The 23581-nt window shown below is 39.7% G+C and overlaps 1 protein-coding gene across 1 annotated transcript; it reads right to left on the bottom strand.

The window, feature by feature from the left end:
• Positions 1 to 18933: 18933 nt before the first annotated feature.
• On the bottom strand, positions 18934 to 19878 carry OR2W53 (olfactory receptor family 2 subfamily W member 53). Its single transcript, NM_001390800.1, has one exon. It carries the CDS (start codon positions 19876 to 19878, stop codon positions 18934 to 18936), a length of 945 nt encoding a protein of 314 aa, NP_001377729.1.
• Between the last annotated feature and the right edge of the window lie 3703 nt (positions 19879 to 23581).

Below are 23581 nucleotides of genomic sequence, written 5' to 3'. Positions count from 1 at the left end.
AGCATACTTTTGTCAGACTCTGCTAACATTGAGCCCATTTCCTGTTTACTAACTGATAAATTCCCCCTTAAATTTATGGAACAATAGCTTCAATTAATATTATCAGTGCTCATATTTTCATAACTATATTTAAAATCAAATTTAAAAATGTATTTGTGACTGACCATGGGCCAGATACTGCACTGTAAGCTACAAGTATAGATGAGACTCAGACACAGTATCTATTTACAAGATACTCACAATACCAATACATTGTAAGGGAAGTAACAACATGGGGTGGGGGTCAATAGAAACTTGAAATAAGAAAGCCCCAAATTTACTTGCTTCTGAATTGTTCATGATTTGGTCCAGTCTCTTGAACCAGTGGTTACAGTGACATTATCCATGAGACCAAAAGCAGCTTTGTTTGCGCAAAGGTAAGGGGTTTTATTTGTTTGTTTTGTACCTGACAGGAACGTTCACAAAACAGGCAGAAAGATGAGACATGTTCTTGTTTAGAGATACATATTAAAGTATGAAACAGAAATGGTCTAATGTCTAAGAGTTTGTTTCCAAATACTCCAAATGAATAAAAGAAATAGATAAAGGAAAACAAGTGAGAGGTGTTCTGTGCATTTCAGCTCAATATAATACTATGTACAGAGACCAATTAAAAGGAAAAATCAGGATAACTGTGCAAGGTTATTTTTGCAGGTTTGTTTCTGACCTGCATTGGTACAGTGAGAGTTAACTGAATGTTTACATTGTCAAATAGACACCAGTCAAGTGTTTGGCCTGGAAATATAGAACTCTCCTAGGATTTAGAAATTAATGGGAAAAAAAAGTCTCCATGTCAACCATTAAATGTTAGCTGTATGGATATAATTTTCTACATCAGCACATTTGGAGTTGACAAGGACCCAGTGGCTAGAGAAACTAGGATACAGTTCAAATGGAGAGTAAATGCATCATTGTGGCCTTCCACAGCTCTGCTGTCCACATGTAGAGAGTGTTCACTTGTGGTGCAATCAGAAAGGGCTGTAGACTCAGAAAAGAATTATTGTCTGAAATGAATCTACCTGCAAAGAACAATTAGAGTCAGAATTTTTTTAAAAAATTAACTTGAAAATTGTAGCAAACCAACCTAAGGGATGGTCTGCTATGAGTGCATCATATCTACAGATCTCCTAGTGAGTATACACACTGAGAGTGAAACTAGGTCAGCACAAATTGCAAGCTTGAAAATCGTAACATGGACAGGACAAAATTTTTTTTCTAGTAGAAGAATCATTAACTGCATTTCAAAAAAAGAAACACTTTGTAAGGAAACTTGTGATTTGTAAACACTGTATATAAAAGAACAAGATTTCTTTTTCTTTCTTATTTTTGACTGAAGAGTGATGCCCTAAAGACAAGGGCCTTTTAGTTAGTTTCTTAATTACTTGAAAACAATCCTTCTCATAAAAACAATATGTGTTTGTTACAGAAAAACAAGAAAGCAAAGACAATTGAAGAAAATAAATTCCATAATCCCATTCACTCATAGACAATTATAGCTAATTATTTCATGTGTATACTTTTTTCCCTACTTTATTATTCCAGATTTGTTTAATACATATGTGTATTATATGTATAATCATATATAGTGCAGCTGCTATGGAAAACATATAAAGGATCCTCCAAAACTTAAATACAAATTTAATATGATTGAGCAATTCCACTTTTGAGACTAAATCCAAAGAAGATGAAAAGAATAACCCTGATGGAGACATATATATATACTGCCACATTATACAAGAATTATTGCAGCATTATTTACAAGAAAAAAGATATAGAAATAACCAAAGTGCCCATCAATGGATGAAAGAATAATGAAGTTTTCAGTATTATTCAGTCATAAAACGAGGAAGTCCTACCATTTGTGACAACATGGATGGACCTCAAAGGCACTGAGCTAAGTGAAATAAGTCACAGAGAAAGACATATACTCTATGATCTACTTGCATGGGGAATTAAACAAACAAACACATGCATAGAAAAGAGATCAGGCTTGTGGTTACCAGAGGTGGAATGTAGTAGGAGACAAAATTGGAAGAAGGTGGTCAAAACATATAAACTTCCACTTACAAAATAAATAATAAGTACTAGGGATATAAGTTTCAACATGAAGACTATAGCTAACACTGCTGTATGATATACAGATAAGTTGTTAAGAGAATAAATCCTGAGTGTTCTCATCACAAGGAGGTTATTTTTTTCTTTCTTATTATTTTCTTCCTTTTTTAATTTTAATTGTACCTATATGAGAAAATAGATGTTTGCTGAGCCTATCTTGATAATCAATTCACAGTATATGTAAATCAAACCTGTATGCCTTAGACTTCCCTGGTGGCTCAGATGGTAAAGAGTCTGCCCGCAATGCGGGAGACCCGGGTTCAATCCCTGGGTTGGGAAGATCCTCTGGAGAAGGAAATGGCAGCCCACTCCAGTATTCTTGCCTGGAAAATTCCATGGACTGAGGAGCCATGGGGTCACAAAGAGTCGGACACAACTGAGCGACTTCACTTTCACTTTTCATGCCTTAAAAATGCTGTATGCCTTAAAGTTACACTGTAATATATGTCGAGTATTTCTCAGCAAAACTGGAGGAAGATGAAAATAAAACAGGGTGGGAGAACTAAATGTGGGGAAAAGACCATTGTGAACTCAGAAGAAATATGGTATCTGGAAGGGAGATAATCTACACATTTCCCAGATGACAGCATGCTTCCTAAGAAGGAGCCCCTAGAATTATAAGATATTTGTTATGATGCTTTAGGCACTGGAAATGGAACTGAGCATCTAAGTCACCTGGGACAATTTACCATATCTTAGAGATCACGGCTGTCTAAAGAGGGTTATTTGAGTGAATTTTAATTCTTTGTAGCTACATTTCCTTCACCAAGGAACAGAATTAATAACACCAGATTTGTGTTTTGTCAGGGCTTTCTGATTTTTATGTTACTTTGCACTGTTATCTAATCATGTAAGTTTTTTGGGAACTATGTTCAAACAGAGACTATTAAATATTGAGAAAATATGACCCAGAGGGATGGTATGGGGAGGGAGGAGGGAGGAGGGTTCAGGATGGGGAACACATGTATACCTGTGGTGGATTCATTTTGATATTTGGCAAAACTAATACAATTATGTAAAGTTTAAAAATAAAATAAAATTAATTTAAAATTAAAAAAAAATATGTAGAAAGCTAGAAAGTTTATTCTGAAAAAATATTCTTTTCTAACCATTCAGTTCAGTTCAGTTCAGTCGCTCAGCCGTGTCAGACTCTGCGACCCCATGAATCGCAGCACGCCAGGCCTCCCTGTCCATCACCAACTCCCGGAGTTCACTCAGACCCACATCCGTCGAGTCAGTGATGCCATCCAGCCATCTCATCCGCTGTTGTCCCCTTCTCCTCCTGCTCCCAATCCCTCCCAGCATCAGAGTCTTTTCCAACGAGTCAACTCTTTGCATGAGGTGGCCAAAGTACTGGAGTTTTAGCTTCAGCATCATTCCCTCCAAAGAAATCCCAGGGCTGATCTCCTTCAGAATGGACTGGTTGGATCTCCTTGCAGTCCAAGGGACTCTCAAGAGTCTTCTCCAACACCACAGTTCAGAAGCATCAATTCTTCAGTGCTCAGCCTTCTTCACAGTCCAACTCTCACATCCATACATGACCACAGGAACAACCATAGCTTTGACTAGACGGACCTTTGTTGGCAAAGTAATGTCTCTGCTTTTGAATATGCTATCTAGGTTGGTCATAACTTTCCTTCCAAGGAGTAAGTGTCTTTTAATTTCATGACTGCAGTCACCATCTGCAGTGATTTTGGAGCCCAGAAAAATAAAGTCTGACACTGTTTCCCCATCTATTTCCCATGAAGTGATGGGATCGGATGCCATGATCTTCGTTTTCTGAATGTTGAGCTTTAAGCCAACTTTTTCACTCTCCACTTTCACTTTCATCAAGACGCTTTTTAGTTCCTCTTCACTTTCTGCCATAAGGGTGGTGTCATCTGCATATCTGAGGTTATTGATATTTCTCCCAGCAATCTTGATTCCAGCTTGTGTTTCTTCCAGTCCAGCGTTTCTCATGATGTACTCTGCATATAAGTTAAATAAGCAGGGTGGTAATATACAGCCTTGACGTACTCCTTTTCCTATTTGGAACCAGTCTGTTGTTCCATATCCAGTTCTAACTGTTGCTTCCCGACCTGCATACAGATTTCTCAAGAGGTCTGGTATTCCCATCTCTTTCAGAATTTTCCACAGTTGATTGTGATCCACACAGTCAAAGGCTTTGACATAGTCAATAAAGTAGAAATAGATGTTTTTCTGGAACTCTCTTGCTTTTTCCATGATCCAGTGGATGTTGGCAATTTGATCTCTGGTTCCTCTGCCTTTTCTAAAACCAGCAACCACAGACCTCCCTCATTATCCATTATAGTGATAACTTACTAGTCAGATCTATGAAACTGCTATAGGGCTTGAAGCCGTTTATCCTAGGATCTGAAATATATATCCATACACCCCAAGACCTGAGTATAATCATCAGAATTAATTTCATCATACAAGGAAATATTAACAATTATATCACAGTGTTTTTCAGAGCAGTCTCTGAAATTATGCTATTTAAAAACACTCAAATGTTTTCATGAACCTAGATGTCCATCAACAGATGAATAGATAAAGATGTTGTTTTACGTATATACAATGAAATATTACTCAGCCATAAAGAGGAACAAATTTGAGTCAGTTCTACTGATGTGGATGAACCTAGAGCCTGTTATACAGCGTGAAGTAAGTCAGAAAGAGAAAAGCATATAAAAATGGTAGTGATGAATCTATTCATAGGGCAGCAATAAAGATGTAAACTTGGAGTACAGACTTGTGGACAAAGTGGGGGAAGGAAAGGGTGGGACAAATTGAGAGAGTAGCAATGGAAACATATATATTACCATATGTAAAAGAGATAGCCAGTGGGAATTTGCTGTATGATGCAGGTGCTCAACACAGTGCTCTGTGACAATACAGAGAAGTGGGATAGGATGGGAGGAAGGAGGGGGGTTTAAGGTGGAGGGGATATATGTATACCTATGGCTGATTCATGTTGATGTATAGCAGAAACCAATACAACATTGCAAAGTTGATATTAATAAAAGGGAAACAAAGACAAAGAATGATGGAGTTGTATGAAATAAAGTTATTATTTGCTTTAGTTAGAATTCTATTTGGAACCACATCTACAAATTGGAATCATATTTAATGATGAAACTTGTTGACATGAAGGCCTTTGTAATGGAAAAATGGCTTTGAGATCTCTTTCTCTTTATAAAGAAAAGGGGTACATTTAGTAAATTCAACTATTCACTTATTCTAATTCTATATCTTATCAGAATGAATTTCTGTCAAAATTCCGACAAATTTATAATTTCTGACTATATGTAATTACTGAAAAATCTTTAAGTACTTTTTGGTAAAATACAGAGGTTTTAATATTTATCTCCTAAAGGTAGACTCTGCATGTTAGCTATGGGAAGCATTTGTTAGAATATTCATTAGAGAAAGTCGTATCCACTAAAAATCAAATTATGGTTTTCATAAGTCATTGAAAATAGTAGGAGGGTTATCCTCCAATTAAAAATAAATACAACTTTGTAAATGTTTTGATGACAATCAGAACATATATTAGGAAAAATAGCAAAATTATTTCCAAAATATGTTTAAAAGATTCTAAACTTGCAACAGCATCAGTATTCTGGGACCTTGTTCTGGGACCCCATGATCTCACATGGCATACATCTGCCAGCGAGTCTTTTGGGGAAATATGCTGTCATCACTGCAGCAAAATCATACATTTATGCTGACCTGGATTAAGTTCTCAGAAAAAAAAATAATAAGTAGGTATGGGTTGAGAGATGGTCCCTGGATTGATGAAGTCACTTCCCAGAGTCATCCTCCTGTGTTAGGGGGCAGGTGGTAGACCTAGGGAACCAGGGCATTTCTCTAAGAATTTTCAAGGTACAGCACATGCTCAGAGCTCACAGCTCTTGATTGCCCTTATCCTCATCAAGATCTTGTAAAAGAGTTTCAACTTTTAATAAGTTCATGTGTTACAAAAGCCAGCAGCTGATTTCTTGCTCATCCTGTTATGTTGGCAGACCAAGAACAGCATGCTATTTGCTGGCAGACATCAAAACAAAGCAAAAAGCAAAAAAAAAGGCATTTTGATTAAGGTAGATTTTTAAGTCCTCTAACTAGAGATGGTCAAAAGAAACATAAGCCATAGCTCTGATGAAGGTAATGCTTTGATCAATCCTTGTCTTAGGAAAAAGAAACTGCAAAATCATTTAAGATAAGATTTTTGTAATACTTTGCACATTGTACAAAGCACAGCTCTTTGGAAAATTGCCGCATAAATAAAATTAAAAGATTCAATGTGTTGCTAGTGGTATAAACACATATACGAATCATTTTTATAGCAGCATTTAGTGTAACCTGAGAGAATGTACTCAGCAGCTCACACTGAAGTTAATGAGTTTGCGGAAGAATGGGTGGGTAAATCCGGGAAACAAGGAAATAGAGATAAGAAGGTTTTCTGAAAAAATGATTGCATATTAACAGGGAAGCCTAATTTTAGAGTTAAAATAGCAAATGTCTAGGGAATGAAAACGCATGGTCAAACTATTTGCATGACCAAATTGTTTGAGCAATTCAGTACTGGCCTAGGCTTTAATGTTACCCTCCAAATACAGCCTAAAAATGAGGAGAGAAAATAAAATTAACTTTCTCTGAAACATTGACCCAGAGGAAGAAGTAAGTATGTAGGTGTTCAACAAGCTCAGTTACAAGGGGATCATGAGCTCATAATACTTACTGAAATGGGGTGATGAAATTCTATCACTCTGGAAAACATCATCTCTCCACTTGCTCCCTAGACTGGGGAGTCATTGACAGTAAGCCCCCACTCCCATCCCAGGGTTCCTTTCACATATTACACTGGAAGGTATTTTAAAACTTCTCAAGTTGTCAGGAAATTATCGTTAAACCCCTGTAGATTTATTAGTAAGCAAATTATGCTTATGCTATTAAACTGCCTGAGTTCTTAGGTCTCCTTCTCTTCCCTAGAGATTCAAGAAATATCTCCCTTAGAGATTCAAGGGAAAGAGATCTCGTGCGTTTTTTGGTGGGTACAGAAGAAGGCAAATAGCATAAGCAATAATTTTATTTCAAATCAATCACTAAAATGTCTCAAATTTAAAGACGAGATAGAAATAATTTCTCCTAAGTACTGGTTAATTACAAAAGACTGATTGAACACTTATTCATCTGCTGCTGCTAAGTCGATTCAGTCGTGTCCGACTCTGTGCGACTCCATAGATGGCAGCCCACCAGGCTCCCCGGTCCCTGGGATTCTCCAGGCAAGAACACTGGAGTGGGTTGCCATTTCCTTCTCCAATGCATAAAAGTGAAAAGGGAAAGTGAAGTCGCTCAGTCGTGCCCAACTTTTAGCGACCCCATGGACTGCAGCTCATCAGGCTCCTCCATCCATGGGATTTTCCAGGCAAGAGTACTGGAGTGGGGTGCCATTGCCTTCTCCACTTATTCATCTAGAGTTAGAAAATAATTTGGCTAACATTGCCATTGCATTTGTATTTGAATTCTGTTGTATTTGAAAATGCTACATTGTGCTTACAGGGAGAATAAAAAAGTACTGAATCTTTACATTAGCAAGCCTTAATCCTGACCCAATACTCAACACTTAGGACAGGAGCAGTGACCCCACAAGAGACTGACCCAGACTTGCCCGTGAGTGTCCAGGAGTCTCTGGCAGAGGTGAGGGTTGGCAGTGGCCTCTTGCAGGGTCAGGGGCACTAGGTGCTGCATGGGACCTTTTGAAAGAGATGGCCATTATCTTCATTACCTCCACGATAGTTTGGCCTCAGGTCAAACAACAGGGAACACAGCCCCGCCCATCAACAGAAAATTGGATAAAAGATTTACTGAGCACGGCCCCGCCCATCAGAATAAGACTCAGTTTCCTCCTCCGTGGCTCAGACGGTAAAGCATCTGCCTGCAATGCGGGAGACCCGGGTTCGATTCCCCCCTAGGTTGGGAAGGTCCCCTGGAGAAGGAAATGGCAATCCACTCCAGCACTCTTGCCTGGAAAATCCCATGGACAGAGGCGCCTGATAGGTACAGTCCATGGGGTCGCAGAGAGTTGGACATGACTGAGCGACTTCACTTTCACTTTCACTTTCCTCCTCAGTCTCTCTTATCAGGAAGCTTCCATAAACCTCTTATCCTTATCCATCAGAAGAGAGACAGAATGAAAAACATAATAACAGAAAACTAACCAATCTGATCACGTGGACCACAGCCTTGTCTAGCTCAATGAAACCATGAGCCATGCCATGTAGGGCAACCCAAGACGGATGGGTCATGGTGGAGAGTTCTGACAAAACGTGGTCCACTGGAGAAGGAAATGACAAACCACTTCAGCATTCTTGCCTTGAGAACCCCATGAACAGTATGAAAAAACCAAAAGATAAGACACTGAAAGATGAACTCCCCAGGTCGGTAGGTGCCCAATACGCTACTGTAGATCAGTGGAGAAATAACTCCAGAAAGAATGGAGAGATGGAGCCAAAACAAAAACAACACCCAGTTGTGGATGTGACTGGTGATGGAAGTAAAGTCCAATGCAGTAAAGAGCAATATTGCATAGGAACCTTGAATGTTAGGTCCATGAATCAAGGTAAATTAGAACTTGTCAAATAGGAGATGGTAAATGTGAACATTGACATTTTAGGAATTTGTGAACTCAAATGGACTGGATGGGTGAATTTAACTCAGATGACCAATATGTCTACTACTGTGGGCAAGAATCCCTTAGAAGAAACGGAGTAACCATCATAGTCAACAAAAGAGTCCAAAATGCAGTATGTGGATACAATCTCAAAAACAATAGAATGATCTCTGTTTGTCTCCAAGGCAAACCATTCAATATCACAGTAATCCAAGTCTATGCCCTGACAAGTAACGCTGAAGAAGCTGAAGTTGAATGGTTCTATGAAGACCTACAAGACCTTCTAGAGCTAACACCCTAAAAAGATGCCCTTTTCATTACAGGGGTCTAGAATGCAAAAATAGGAAGTCAAGAGATACCTGGAATAACAGGAAAATTTGGCTTTGGAGTACAAAATGAAGCAGGGCAAAGGCTAACAGAGTTTTGCCAAGAGAACACACTGGTCATAGCAAACACCCTCTTCCAACAACACAAGAGATGACTCTACACATGGACATCACCAGATATTCAATATTGGATTCAGATCGATTATATTCTTTGCAGCCAAAGATGAGGAAGCTCTATATAGTCAGCAAAAACAAGACCGGGAGCAGACTGTGGATCAGATCATGAACTCTTTATTGCCAAATTCAGACTTAAATTGAAGAAAGTAGGGAAAACTACTAGACATTCAGGTATGATCTAAATCAAATCACTTACAATTATACAGTGGAAGTTACATATAGGTTCAAGTGATTTGACCTGATACATAGAGTACCTGAAGAACTATGGACGGAGGTTAGTAACATTGTAAAGGAGGTGATGATCAAGAGCATCCCCAAGAAAAAGAAATGCAAAAAGGCAAAATCATTGTCTGAGGAGGCCTTACAAATAGCTAAAAGAAGAAGAGAAGCAAAAGGCAACGGAGAAAAGAAAAGATACACCTATTTGAATGCAGAGTGCCAAAGAATAGCAAGGAGAGGTACGAAAGCCTTCCTCGGTAATCAATGCAGAGAAATAGAGGGAAAAAATAGAATGGGAAAGTCTAGAGATCTCTTCAAGAAAATTAAAGATACCAAGGGAATATTTCATGCAAAGATGGGCTTGATAAAGGACAGAAATGGTATGGACCTAACAGAAGCAAAAGATATTAAGAAGAGGTGGCAAGAATACACAGAAGTACTATACAAAAAAGATCTTAATGACCCAGATAACCACAATGGCGTGATCACTCACCTTGAGCTAGACATCCTAGAATGCGAAATCAAATGGGCCTTAGGAAGCATCACTACAAACAAAGCTGGTGGAGATGATGGAATTTTAGTTGAGCTATTTCAAATCCTAAAAGATGATGCTGTGAAAGTGCTGCACTCATTATGCCAGCAAATTTGGAAAACTCAGCAGTGGCCACAGGACTGGAAAAGGTCAGTTTTCATTCCAATCCCAAAGAAAGACAATGTCAAAGAATGCTCAAACTACCACACGATTGCACTCATCTCATACGCTAGCAAAGTAATGTTCAAAATTCTCCAAGCCAGGCTTCAACAGTTTGTGAATTGTGAACTTCCAGATGTTCAAGCTGGATTTAGAAAAGGCAGAGGAACCAGAGATCAAATTACCAATACCTGTGGGATCATCAAAAAAGCAAGAGAGTTCCAGAAAAACATCTGCTTCTGCTTTATTGACTATGCCAAAGCCTTTAACGATGTGGGTCACAACAAACTGTGGGAAATTCTTAAAGAGATGGAAATACCAGACCACCTGACATGCCTCCTGAGAAATCTGTATGCAGGTCAAGAAACAACAGTTAGAACTGGACATGGAACAACAGACTGGTTCCAAATAGGGAAAGGAGTACAACAAGGCTGTATATTGTCACCTTGCTTATTTAACTTATATGCAGAGTACATCATGAGAAACGCTGGACTGGAAGAAACATAAGCTGGAATCAAGATTGCTGGGAGAAATATTAATAACTTCAGATATGCAGATGACACAACTCTTATGGCAAAAAGTGAAGAACTAAAGAATCTCTTGATGAAATTGAAAGAGAAGAGTGAAAAAGTTGGCTTAAAACTCAATATTCAGAAAACTAAGATCATGGCATCTAGTCCCATCACTTCATGGCAAATATATGGGGAAACAATGGAAAACAGTGAGCAACTTTATTATTTTGGACTCCACAATCACTGCAGATGGTGACTGTGGCCATGAAATTAAAAGATGCTTGCTCTTTGGAAGAAGAGCTATGACCAACCTAGACAGCATAAAAAGCAGAGACATTACCTTGCCAACAAAGGTCCATCTAGTCAAATCTATGGTTTTTCCAGTAGTCATGTATGGATGTTAGAGTTGGACTATAAAGGAAGGTAAGTGCCAAAGAATTGATGCTTTTGAACTGTGGTGTTGAAGAAGACTCTTGAGAGTCCCTTGGACTGCAAGGAGATCCAATCAGTCCATCCTAAAGGAAATCAGTCCTGGCTGTTCATTGGAAGTACTGATGCTGAAGCTGAAACTCCAATACTTTGGCCACTTGATGTGAAGAAGTGATTTGAAAAGATCTTGATACTAGGAAAGATTGAAGGCAGGAGGAGAAGGGGATGACAGAGGATGAGATGGTTGGATGGCATCACCGACTCAATGGACATAGTTTGATTAAGTTCAGGAAGTTGGTGATGGACAGGGAAGCTTGGCATGCTGCAGTCCATGGAGTCGCAAACAGTTGGATGTAACTGAGCGACTGAACTCAACTGAATCCTGACCCAACACTCAACATTTTGTTCAATATTTGACATACAGAAAAATTCATAAGGCATACAGAGTTGCTATCTTGAACCTTTATACACTTAATTACCTAATCTTTCATATCAATTACAATGAAAATTGCCCAAATAAGCAAATCATGTTTTCTAAACATGGCCCATATTGTTGAAATTAAAAATACAGTATAGTCATAGTCTGAATAGATCAATATTGAGAGGAGATAGATTTTTATTTGGGTCTTAAAGTGGGTAATAGGAATTTGCAAGAGAGGGTGAAAGGTGTGCTTGTAGTAAGAACAAATACTAATAACTCTTGCCTGGAAAATCCCATGGACGGAGGAGACTGGTAGGCTCCAGTCCATGGAGTCGCTAAGAGTCGGGAAGGACTGAGTGACTTCACTTTCACTTTTCACTTTCATGCATTGGAGAAGGAAATGGCAACCCACTCCAGTATTCTTGCCTGGAGAATTCCAGGGACAGAGGGGCCTAGTGGGCTGCCGTCTATGGGGTCGCACAGAGTCGGACACAACTGAAGCGACTTAGCAGCAGCAGTAGCAGGAAATATAATTAAACTTTATTTGTTCCTTTCACAAGAAAACACTGCAATATTCTTTTATATATTTAACTAACAGTTATGTGGTACTATTTTTTCACTGTTTAATTAGCGTAATTCATTATATCCTCATCCAGTGGTACAACCAAAAAGGGCCAAACATTAGATCTCTGTAGATTCAGATTCAATTCCGTACTCTACCATTCATAAGCTCTTTGACTATGGACAAACTAGATTTCCTCTGATACTCTTTTTCCACCCTTCAATCTCTGCTCCCACTTTCTTTTGGAATTCAAACTGCATTATAACTCACCATCAGGGCCTGCGTTTCCAGTCCTTATCATTCACAAAATATTTTATTAAACCAAGTCTCAATACTACTTGATGAAAATGAATTAATAAAGTTCTTAAGTTACCAAGTAAGGGGAAATGTCCAAAAACTTCAAAAGAAATATTTCTATCAGAGAAACTGCAATATGGTAAAAATCACTCCTATGAACTATGTTAACAACAGAAAGGAAAATCTTGGTCAGAGTGTTAAAGTCACTTTTTAGAAAATTATGTGAATAGTCTATGTTCCAAAAGTCAGTATTTTGCAATTGAAAGAAAATTTCGGCTGGTAAAGTTTTTTCTTACCCAGAAGAATGAAACAATGAGACTTGGTTTTTAAAAGCTAGGAAAAAGTCCACACAAGGTACAGACTTTCTCAATGGCAGGAGTCACATGAGATGTTCTGTTGTTGATCCCGAGTCTAACCCACTGAACCAGCACCTTCATGGGGCAGAGTTAACAATATCTTGACTGATGAGAAATGTAGCAAGACCAGGCATCTAGAAGTCTTGTTTCTAATGCTCATTCTAACAAGAAGCTGTGTGAACTTGGCATTTCTTCCCTGGTGGCTCAGACAGTAAAGAATCTGCCTGCAGTGCAGGAGACCTGGGTTTTATCCCTGGGTTGGGAAGATTCCCTGGAGAAAGAAATGGCAACCTGTTCCAATATTCTTGCCTGGAGAATGCCCTGGGCAGAGGAGCCTCGCAGGCTGCAGTCCATAGCGTCCCAAAGAGTCGGACATGGCTGAAGTGACTTAGCACAGCACATCCTTATGCTCTCAGACTTCAGTCACTTGCATCTGATTCTGTGTGATTTCACAGGAATTCAGGGCAGGAACCAGAGCACAAACAGTCCTTTTCATGAGAAAAAGAACTTGTAAAAACACAAGATACTTCTCACATAAGATGCTTTTCTATTAATGTTTCTCCTTCCCTACTGGCTGATTTCCTTTACTTATTCCTCTGGCTCACCCAAGTACCATCCTACCTAATACATATCCCATGTTGCTAATCTCAGTCTGATCTCTGATTGATCTTTTTCTTCATCACAATGTGTCTACTTCAGCACTTATTCACTGCTATATTAGTTCCTCAAATTCTTAATTCTAAATGTACATGAAAATGATAAGAATGTTTAAGCTCAGATCATTTTTCAGGCCACATCATATCTCCAAGGGGCTGCTAGCTAGAAGTTCATCATGCTAAACCTGGGTCCATGTTCATTCTTTGTTCAGAGCTGTGAGTAAAGCCCTGTGGTGCTAGAATAAAGAACCCAGCTGCCAATGCAGGAGACATAAGATACGTGTATTTGATCCCTAGGCCAGGAAGATCCCCCGGAGAGGGCATGACAACCCAGTATTTACGCCTGGAGAATCCCATGGACAGTGGAGCCTAGCAGGCCACGGTATATAGGATCACAAAGAGTCTGACATGACTAAAGCAACTTAGCACATAACTTAGTAAAGCATGAATGCATCTCCGGGTCAAGGGCATGAACTCTGGAGCTAGATACTCTGGAACATGGCCCTGGCTCCAGATTAAGCTGTGTGACCTATGCTGAGTCACAGCATAGGTCTCCTTCTCTTCTCCATCTCTTCTCAAGGTAGTTTTAAGGATCTAAGTGAGTAATAGAAGGCAAATGTTTGAGTGCCTGGCAAATAGTAAACACTAGTCAGGTGTTAGATATTGTTCATTGTCAGAGACTGATCATTTTAAATCAAATTCCTGTTATTCACTTTACATGTTGACCAAGCCACTCTCTGATAATTTTGCTTCATCATTTAGCTTCCCAAAAGGAATAAAATCTACACTAGAAAAGACCCTGATGCTGGGAAAGATTGAGGGCAGGAGGACAAGGAGGAGACAGAGGATGAGATGGTTGCAAGGCATCACTGACTCAGTGGACATGAACTTGAGCAAACTCTATGCCATAGTGGAGGACAGGGAAGTCCAGCATGCTGCAGTCCATGGGGATACAAAGAGTTGGACGTGACTTAGCAACTGAAAAACAACAACAAAGTGGCAGGAAAGACTGGACATTTAAAGAGAGTTTTCTCTCATCATTAAGCAGCACGCTGCTATTCTGGTATGATATACTAGGGCTTTTTTTTTTTTTTTTTAAACTTTACAATATTGTATTAGTTTTGCCAAATATCGAAATGAATCTGCCACAGGTATACCCGTGTTCCCCATCCTGAACCCTCCACCCTCCTCCCTCCCCTCCCCTCCCTCTGGGTCGTCCCAGTGCACCAGCCCCAAGCATCCAGTATTGTGCATCGAACCTAGACTGGCGACTCGTTTCATACATGATATTATACATGTTTCAATGCTATTTTCCTATACTAGGGCTTTTATTAAGTTGATTGAAGTGAATCTGCATCTCTGAGCCTGCTCGACTACAAGTCACTATGGAGGTCCAAAGGGTATTCTGTAAGGTGGGATCTCAGTGCTTACATCACAGCACACTCCAATGGAAATCCAAACATGTGGTGTGTTAGCTGCTGCCAAGAGAGTATTCCTCCAGCAAAAGTTTGCCTTACTAATATCTTTTTTTTTTTAACCTGAAAACTTTGTATCCATGGTTTAGGACTATTTACAGTCAATCTTACTCTACATGTACTGCATAAACAAACTCTCTCTCAGATGGAAATGTCTATTTCCATATACTACTTTTTTTGTGCTCTTTTCAAATATTTTTTACAGATTTTCAGAATCCCACAATTTCTAGCTATTCTAATTCAACTCTCTGGTCAAACATTTTATCACTAATTTCCTCTTTTCTTCATTTTATTTTTTGTTGTATTTTCTTATATTAGTAGTTTATTCCAATTTATTTCCAAATGATGACGTTTTGGCTCAACATCTCTGTAACACCCCTCTCTAGAGGGGTGGAATGGGAGGGTGAGAGGGAGGTGATATATGTGTAGATATGGCTGATTCATGATGTAGTACAGCAGAAACTAATGCAACATTACAAAGCAATTACATCCCAACAACAACAACAACAAAAAGAATCAGTTTCCTAAGTCCCTAAAGAGACAGTACGGAAATCACAGGCCAATTTATGGATGGACTAATTGATTTCCCACTCCATCTCCTGAAGCTTCCTTTCACCATTACCTATATACAAGAATGAGGTTTTGTTGAAACAGAATTTTTCCACTGCTCCAGTGTCAATGCCAGAACAAATGTCACATTTCTGAGTGGAGGTATACCCAAAGAGGTGTGAATGAATGGGCTTCCTACAACTATGCCATTTTATTTGATTTCCTTAAAATTTCTGAAGTATATATGCGTTTGTGTATTTATAAAGTACTTGTTGACCCACTGAAATTTATCACAGTAACATTATGACTACAGGAGGTTTTAGGCAAAAGAATAAACCCTTTTGGGAAGTCATGTTCACAGCTGTTGCCAAAGCCCTAGTTGAGGTAAGCAGGAAATACACTCATTTTATCTGTGTGTGTTAGGGGAAGCACACTGACTGAAACCTCCCACCCTGGCCAGGCACCATAGTCACCATTTGCATGATTTGTTTTACAACAGAAGGTCCTAGTAAGGACACAGAACTAATAAGCCACCACCAACCGGAAGAGTTCAGGACAGGTCAAAAGGAGACACCACATATCTGACCACCTCCCAGAATCCTTCTCGCTGGCATCCATCTTGGCTGAACAAGGCGTGCACCACCAGGAAGAACTCTGAGTCAGAATGATTGGCTAAAGACAACCTGGAAACTAATCCCATCAGTGTAAAACCCAAGACTGTGAGGCACATGGCAGAGCAGTTCTCCTGGGTTCCCTTACCCTCTTGCTCTCCACCCTCTTTCCAGTAAGGAGCACCCAGGCGCTCTTTCCAGTAAAATCTCTTGCTTTGTCAGCACGTGTCTCCGCGGACAATTCATTCCGAGTGTTAGACAAGAGCCCAGTTTCAGGCCCCTTCCTGCAAAACATGGATGATTGGTCTGTGGTTGTAATATCACAGAGATGCAACAAGGAAAATAAGAATAAAGAAAAGGACTGGTATTGGGGGAAATAAACTAAATTTCTTCCACACTTTATTTCCAAGACGATGCCCTGTGGGTGATTTCTTAATCTTAAAATGAAAATTTAAATATTCTGTTTTAGCAAATAGGCCACATTTGGCTACTAGATAGTCAAAATTTTAACTTCATAGAACCCAAATTCACAGGAGGGAAATTGTGAAATGGAAAAGGTCAATGGGAAATGGAAAATGCTTAACATATATTAAGAACTATTTTGGGTACTCTTTTGCCTTGTAATTCTAAGCAAATTCCTTAGCTTCTCTGTGTTTTGTCGTGTAATTTGCTTCCATGTGTCTGTGATCATTTACATAATACAGGAAGATTACAAAAGCAAATAAGTTTTACTTTGTTCCTAATATCTCCTAGATATATATTTGAATGACTTTGAAATAATTTTTCCATTTCCATCTGGATATTTTGTTATCGCAGATTTGACTTCTTTCATAGTCTATGAATCCACTCTCCCCATAATCCCAACAGCCTGAACTTGTATTATCCATTAACAATATAGAATCATCACACTTATCCTGAGTCTTCACCCTGAGACCTCACATTTATACTAGGGTGCTAACTTATACTGGAGAAGGCAATGGCACCCCACTCCAGTACTCTTGCCTGGAAAATCCCATGGACTAAGGAGCCTGGTAGGCTGCAGTCCATGGGGTCGCAAAGAGTCAGACACGACTGAATGACTTCACTTTCACTTTTCACTTTTCATGCGTTGGAGAAGGAAATGGCAACCCACTCCAGTGTTCTTGCCTGGAGAATCCCAGGGATGGGGGAGCCTGGTGGACTGCCGTCTATGGGGTCGCACAGAGTCGGACATGACTGAAGCAACTTAGCAGCAGCAGCTAACTTATACAGCAAAGTTCTCTGAGAGTTTATAAAGGACCCTATTTACTTAATATAAAAGAAACAAGCAAAGGGTGATTCCTATAACTAAGAGAAAGCATTTTTTACCTTGCAGATATTCACTGGGAAAATACTAAAGTCAGTTTTTACTAAAAAAAAAAAAAAAAAAATCTAAATAACAAAATTGAATCTATTCCAAAAGGAATAGATTACCAATGACTGTAAATATTATTGAGAGGCCGTTTACCTCACATTTGTCATCTCTAAACTTATTTAATCTCTATTGTTCTCAGTCATTCAGTCATGTCCAACTCTTTGTGGCTCCATGGATGGTAGCCCACCAGGCTCCTCTGCCTACCAAGCTTTTCTGTCCATGGAATTTCCCAGGCAGGAATACTGTAGTGGGCTGAAATTTCCCTCTCCATTAACCTTTGCTACAATCTTGTAAAATTAGGATTATTTACCCCTATATGATACAGATGAAAAACCCTAGACTCCAAGATATAAGTGGTAAGAGGATAAACCAGTACCAAGCACAGATATGGATGATATCATCTCCTGTATCTGCTTTGTAGCATCATTCATGCCCAGTGAAGGTGGCCAAACATTCAAAATGCTCTAGGAGGATTTCTGGTTGATGTAAGAAGTTGGATTTAGAGTATTTCTAAATAACAATGATTTCCAAATTTGACTGTCATCTAGTAACATCTAGAGACCTTTTTAATAATAGAAATGCCTAGACCCCACACTTGTTTCAACTACAAGAAATCTAATGAGTTCTTGGAAATCTGTATTTTACAAGTCTGATAGAAAATGAAGTTCTGGTAATACTGCTCTTAGTAACTTCCAGGCCCAATAACTTTGGCTGCCAAAAAAATTTTTTGAGGTGGTAATAATCGATCTGTCTATAAAACAGCTTTTTAAAAAGAAAAATATTTGCACCTATTTAAAGTAGCCTGCTAAAGATTCCAGAGTGTTTCATTCTAATATTTTCCACTTGCTCTATTCTCTACAAAGTCTTAAATGCCTAAATCTACTCAACTATCTTGCAAATGCTTTGGCTATGAGATAAGGTCAAGGAAAAGGTACAAATGACAAAAAAAAAAAAAAAAATCTTCCTTCCTTTTCAAAAAGCAAATCAAAGAACACTCCTTAGTCGTAGAGAGCTAAGATATATCTAGGACAGCACACTATGATTTTACTGATGCTGACTCAACCCTCTCTGAAAAAACACTGTCATCATAAATAAAGGAGCTTCAAGAGGAAGCCATTCATGTTGTCTCATTTTTATTTGACATCTCATGACGTTGTCTGCAGACTGTGTGATCTGAATTCATTCCACATATCCCCTGCAGTTCTAAATAAAGCCCAAAGATGGATAAAATGCAAATGCACTAAAGATCTTCTAAAGTAGACACCTTTAAACAGAAGAAAGACGCTTCACATCCAGAGAGTAAAGAATGGGATCAAACTCAAAAGCCCATTGTGCCTATCCATGTTCCCTTCACACTTTACATATTAGTTTTCCACACAGTTAAGATACACATAAGACAGCAGAACACCAAAGTATTATTCCAACATTTCTCTTAGGTTTCCTTATTCTCTTTCTCGCACCCCAAGAGTTTCCTCATTGCCCCTTTCACATCTTTGTTCCTTAAAGTATAGATGAGGGGGTTGACACTGGGAGTGACAATGGTATAGAAGAGAGTGAGGAACTTGCCCTGATCTTGGGAGTAGCTGTTGGCTGGCTGCAGGTACATGTAAATGATGGTTCCATAGAAGAGAATGACCACTGTTAGGTGAGATGAGCAGGTGTTGAAAGCCTTCTTGCGCCCTGCTGCTGACTTGATCCTCAGCACAGCAACAGTGATCATGCCATAGGAGATGAGGATCAGAGAAAGGGGCACCAGGAGAAGAGCAACCCCCAGGACAAAGGCAAGTGCTTCCACCAGCATTGTGTCTTCACAGGACATGGCAATAAGAGCAGGCATCTCACACAGAAAGTGGTCCACCTCGCGACGCCCACATCGGGACAGATGCATCGTCTGGGGACACATAACAAAGGAGTTTAGAAAGCCACAGCACCAGGCCACAGCCACCAGTTGCAGGCAGAGATGTGAGTGCATGCCCACAGTGTAGTGCAGTGGCCGGCAGACAGCCACGTAGCGGTCGTAGGACATGACAGCTAGGAGAACACACTCAGTTGAGCCCAGCACCATATAGATATAGAGTTGGGCCACACAGCCATGGTAGGTGATAGTCTTCTCTGGACCCCAAAGGTTCCACAGCAGCTGGGGAACAATGCTCGTTGTAAAGCAGAGGTCCAAGAAAGATAGGTTCCCAAGAAAGAAGTACATGGGTGTGTGGAGCCTGGAGTCCACGATAGACAAGAGAATGATGGCTGTGTTGCCTACTAGAGTCAGGATGTAGAAGATCAAGATAAAAGCAAAGAGAATTATTTCCAGTTGAGGCCGGTCAGAAAAGCCCACCAAGATGAATGCCTGATGGTAGCTGTCATTGTCCCTTCCCATAATCTTCACCAGTTGTTATGGAGACACAGAGAAAAGAATCAGATAAGATAGCAGGTGAAGACTACCTAACACTCTCCAATTTCCACTTATGGGTCTGTGAATTTTGCAAGTTCATTTGCCCTTCCATTACTTTTTTAGCATACACTTATGGATATATTTCTTACACAAAGCAGTGTGCTTGATACTGCTGAAGATTAAAGGGTGAATTGACTTGGGAGTTGTTCTCCCTGGTGAATAATATATGCAAATAATGACAAAGAAAGGAGAAAAGTGAAAGTTCTCTAAAAGAAAACTTGTTTAAAAGCTGAGTGTTTTGCAAGTTATTTCCAATTGATCAGGAAAGAACTTATAGAAGTGCGTATATTACAAGGGCTTCCCAGTTGGCGCAGTGGTAAAGAATTGGCCTGCCAATGCAGGAGACGCAAGAGACACAAGGTTGATCCCTGGGTCAGGAACGACCCTTGGAGTAGGAAGTGAAAACCACTCCAGTATTCTTACCTGGAAAATTCCATGTACAGAGGAACCTGGCAGGCTGCAGTCCATAGAGTCGCAAAGAGTCAAACAAGACTGAGCACACATACACATTGCAAGAAACTGTTGCACCTGAGAGGTCCTTGTTTTTGCCTGTTTTTCAAATACCAAGTAGGAATTTTACATGTGGCAGATTGAGCAATATGTTTCAAGGAGAGAAAGTAGTACATAGAAAGGCCCAAAGGTTAAATTCATGGATGATGTTCAGGATATCCATGAATGTATATGTCTGGCAACTTCTTAATGACATGGAATTTTATTGAGATTAAACACAATATCTTTGGCTCTAAAAGGAGGAGTTGAGATAGATTGGATTCTGCCTCAAGTCTGCACATGTGTGGCCAAATATCTGATTTCTTTCTCTGTATCTTGGATTTTCTTTGTGCAAGAGAGGGGCTAGATCCTTTCTACATCTCCATCCAGATGTCACATGTTTTCATGATTCATGACATCAGGTATATTCCATGAACATTTTTAACTTCTCATGGTTTCTACAGTCAATACCAAGGGATTTGTTGGGGCTCTGCCTCATAGGAGAGCACTGGCATTCACCCAAGCTTGTATCAACTGTGGTAATAGAAAATGGCATCAAAGCAACACACAAGAAAGAAGCAGTAAGAACTAGAGTACAAAACCTTTTTGAAAGGTGAGTGGCTCCATGAGATTGCTGTCACCACTGTTTTGAGCCTGATAGTGAAAAAGTTATGAAATTCTCTCTAGTTGAAGCTGCAGATAGAAATTCTGTAAGTTCCCATTCAGTTCAGGCATAGGACTGAATCTAAGTTCCCATTCCCATAAAGGCACAAGAAGCTCAGCAAAATCCCATGAAGAGATTAAAGGGTGCAGGGAATGATCAGAAATAATCAGCCAAGTACCAAAGACTTTACTAGGTCAACTGAGTATTCAAAAGGGAGACTCCTACACACACACTCTGCTGGCATTTGTTTGAAAAACAACTTGCACTGTTTTTCCCACCTACCTGTTACAGTTCTCACTCAAGCTTAAGAGAATCAATAAACAGATCCTGTGAGTGACAATTAGACAATGTACACAAATTGCTTAGTTATATATATCACTTAGGACATGTTAGGTAGGTAGAATAGGGAAAAGGAGTCCAAAATGGTGGTGGCTAAAAGACAAGGAAGGTCAAAGGAAGGTCCGAGGACCAGAGTGAAAACTTCAGGCAGAACAAACAGCACTCCTGGCTAAGCCCAATTTGCATAGGGCAGGCCCAGGTGGAGGAAAAAACATATAAAAGGAGGAGCCAAAGCGCTTTCTCTCGGACTCTCTCTACCGCGTGCATGCGCGCGCACTCTCTCTCTCTTTCTCTCTCTCTCTTTCTCCCTCCCTACGCACTCCTCCACTTTCTTCTCTTTAAGTCTTGGATTCTCCTGCTATCTTCTAAATAAAATGGAGCTGTAACACTGATTTGCCTAAGAGCTGTAACACGGTTTGTCCAAGACCCGAGAGCTGTGATGCGCCGAGGGCTTTAATGTCCATCGCTCCAAATCTTTGTTGTGACGAGACAAAGAACTGAGGAACGTACACTCGCATGACACGACATAACTCCTCAGCCAAATTCCAACATCACATTTATTTATAATTTACCTATTCTAAAGGGCAGTTTATGAATGTGTTATTCTTTCATTCCAAGATGCCCTAACGCTTAGGCCTCTGTCCCATACCGGAGACTCACCCTGTTTCACCTAACAAGCATTTCAAGTATAATGTACTTGATTTGTCATGCTTTTCTTTTTTTAACTCATCCTTAGTTCAGAATCACGAAATTGCAAGGAATAAAGCTGTTGCAAATGGAAATTGAAAAGAATTAAGCTGTTCAAACACCAGTAGTAGTTTAGTTAGCATTGTTGTTCAGTTGCTCAGTTGTGTCCGACTCTTTGCAACATCATGGACTGCAGCATGCCAGGCTCCCCTGTCCCTCACTATCTCCCAGAGTTTGCTCAAACTCATGTCCATTGAGTTGATCACACCAACCAACTATCTCATCCTCTGTTTCCCTCTTCTCCTCCTTCCCTCAATCTTTCCCAGCATCAGGGTCTTAAAACTATAAACTTGTACTAATTTTGAAAACTTTGGCCTAAAAATCTGGACAGATGCACTGGACTTGATTCTCTGACTAAGGATTATACCCAAACTTGTACCACCAACTCATAAAGGAAGACTACCTGAATGGGATTTAACAATATCAAGTAGTGGAGCTAAATTTGTCTGCTTCAGGTATAAACATATCCTAAACAATCATCACTCGTTTCACAATTACAATACATTACATGTTTTGAAGAGCTTTTACACCTACACTTGCACACCATCCTCACAACAACTCTGTAATGTGGGCAAGCCAAGCATTAGGATCTCCATTTCAGAGATGAACAATCTCAATGACAGAAGGGTCAAAAGGATAGCCAACACTTGAAATTTCATATCATAGCAGGAACCATAAAGCTGCATGTGTGTGAAGTTGCTTCAGTAGTGCTGACTCTTTGCAGCCCTATGGATTGCAACCCACCAGGCTCCTCTGTCCATGGGATTCTTCAGGCAAGAATGCTGGAGTGCGTTGCCATGCCTTCCTCCAGGAGATCTTCCTGACCCAGGGATCAAACCCGTCTCTTACATTTCCTGCATTGGCAAGGCCATTCTTTACCATTAGCTCCACCTGGTAAATCCATAATCCTACTTATTAGCATGAAGTTTCATTTGCTCTGCTTCCTCCCCTATTTCTATCTAGTTACACTTGTTTAAAGATGATCTTTTATTACTACTCCCCCATGAATCTGCACATACAGACCTAACTACTATATTCTGAATACTTGCTGGGGTGAAATTTGTGATCATTCTCAACATTACCAGAGAAGGTTTGCAATGCTTGATTTGTCACTGTGACAAAATAGAACAGCAGTAGAGGTTTTCTGCTCAAATTGGCTATTATTTCAAGAGGAGATTAAAAAGGATAATTTGATATGTGTAAATCTAAGGTGACAGGATGCCCTTGGATTGTCCCAGCTATGAAGAGGAAGCAAGTAGAATGTAATTTATCCTAATCTACCTGTCTTGGATCCAGTTCGTTAAAATGTGATGCATTCTGTTGTTTTCTAATTGGATGCAGTTGCTGTGTTCCAAGATGAAATTAAAGTGTGAGTTGGCTTTGAGAACT

Source organism: Bos taurus, chromosome 7, assembly GCF_002263795.3.
Source record: "Bos taurus isolate L1 Dominette 01449 registration number 42190680 breed Hereford chromosome 7, ARS-UCD2.0, whole genome shotgun sequence".
NCBI lineage: Eukaryota > Metazoa > Chordata > Mammalia > Artiodactyla > Bovidae > Bos > Bos taurus.
The sequence above is the reverse complement of the archived record's forward strand: the minus strand, read 5'-3'. Positions and strand labels throughout refer to the sequence as shown.

Coding starts and splice junctions, on each gene's coding strand:
- OR2W53 (NM_001390800.1), bottom strand. CDS start 19,878: ATGGGAAGGGACAATGACAGCTACCATCAGGCATTCATCTTGGTGGGC.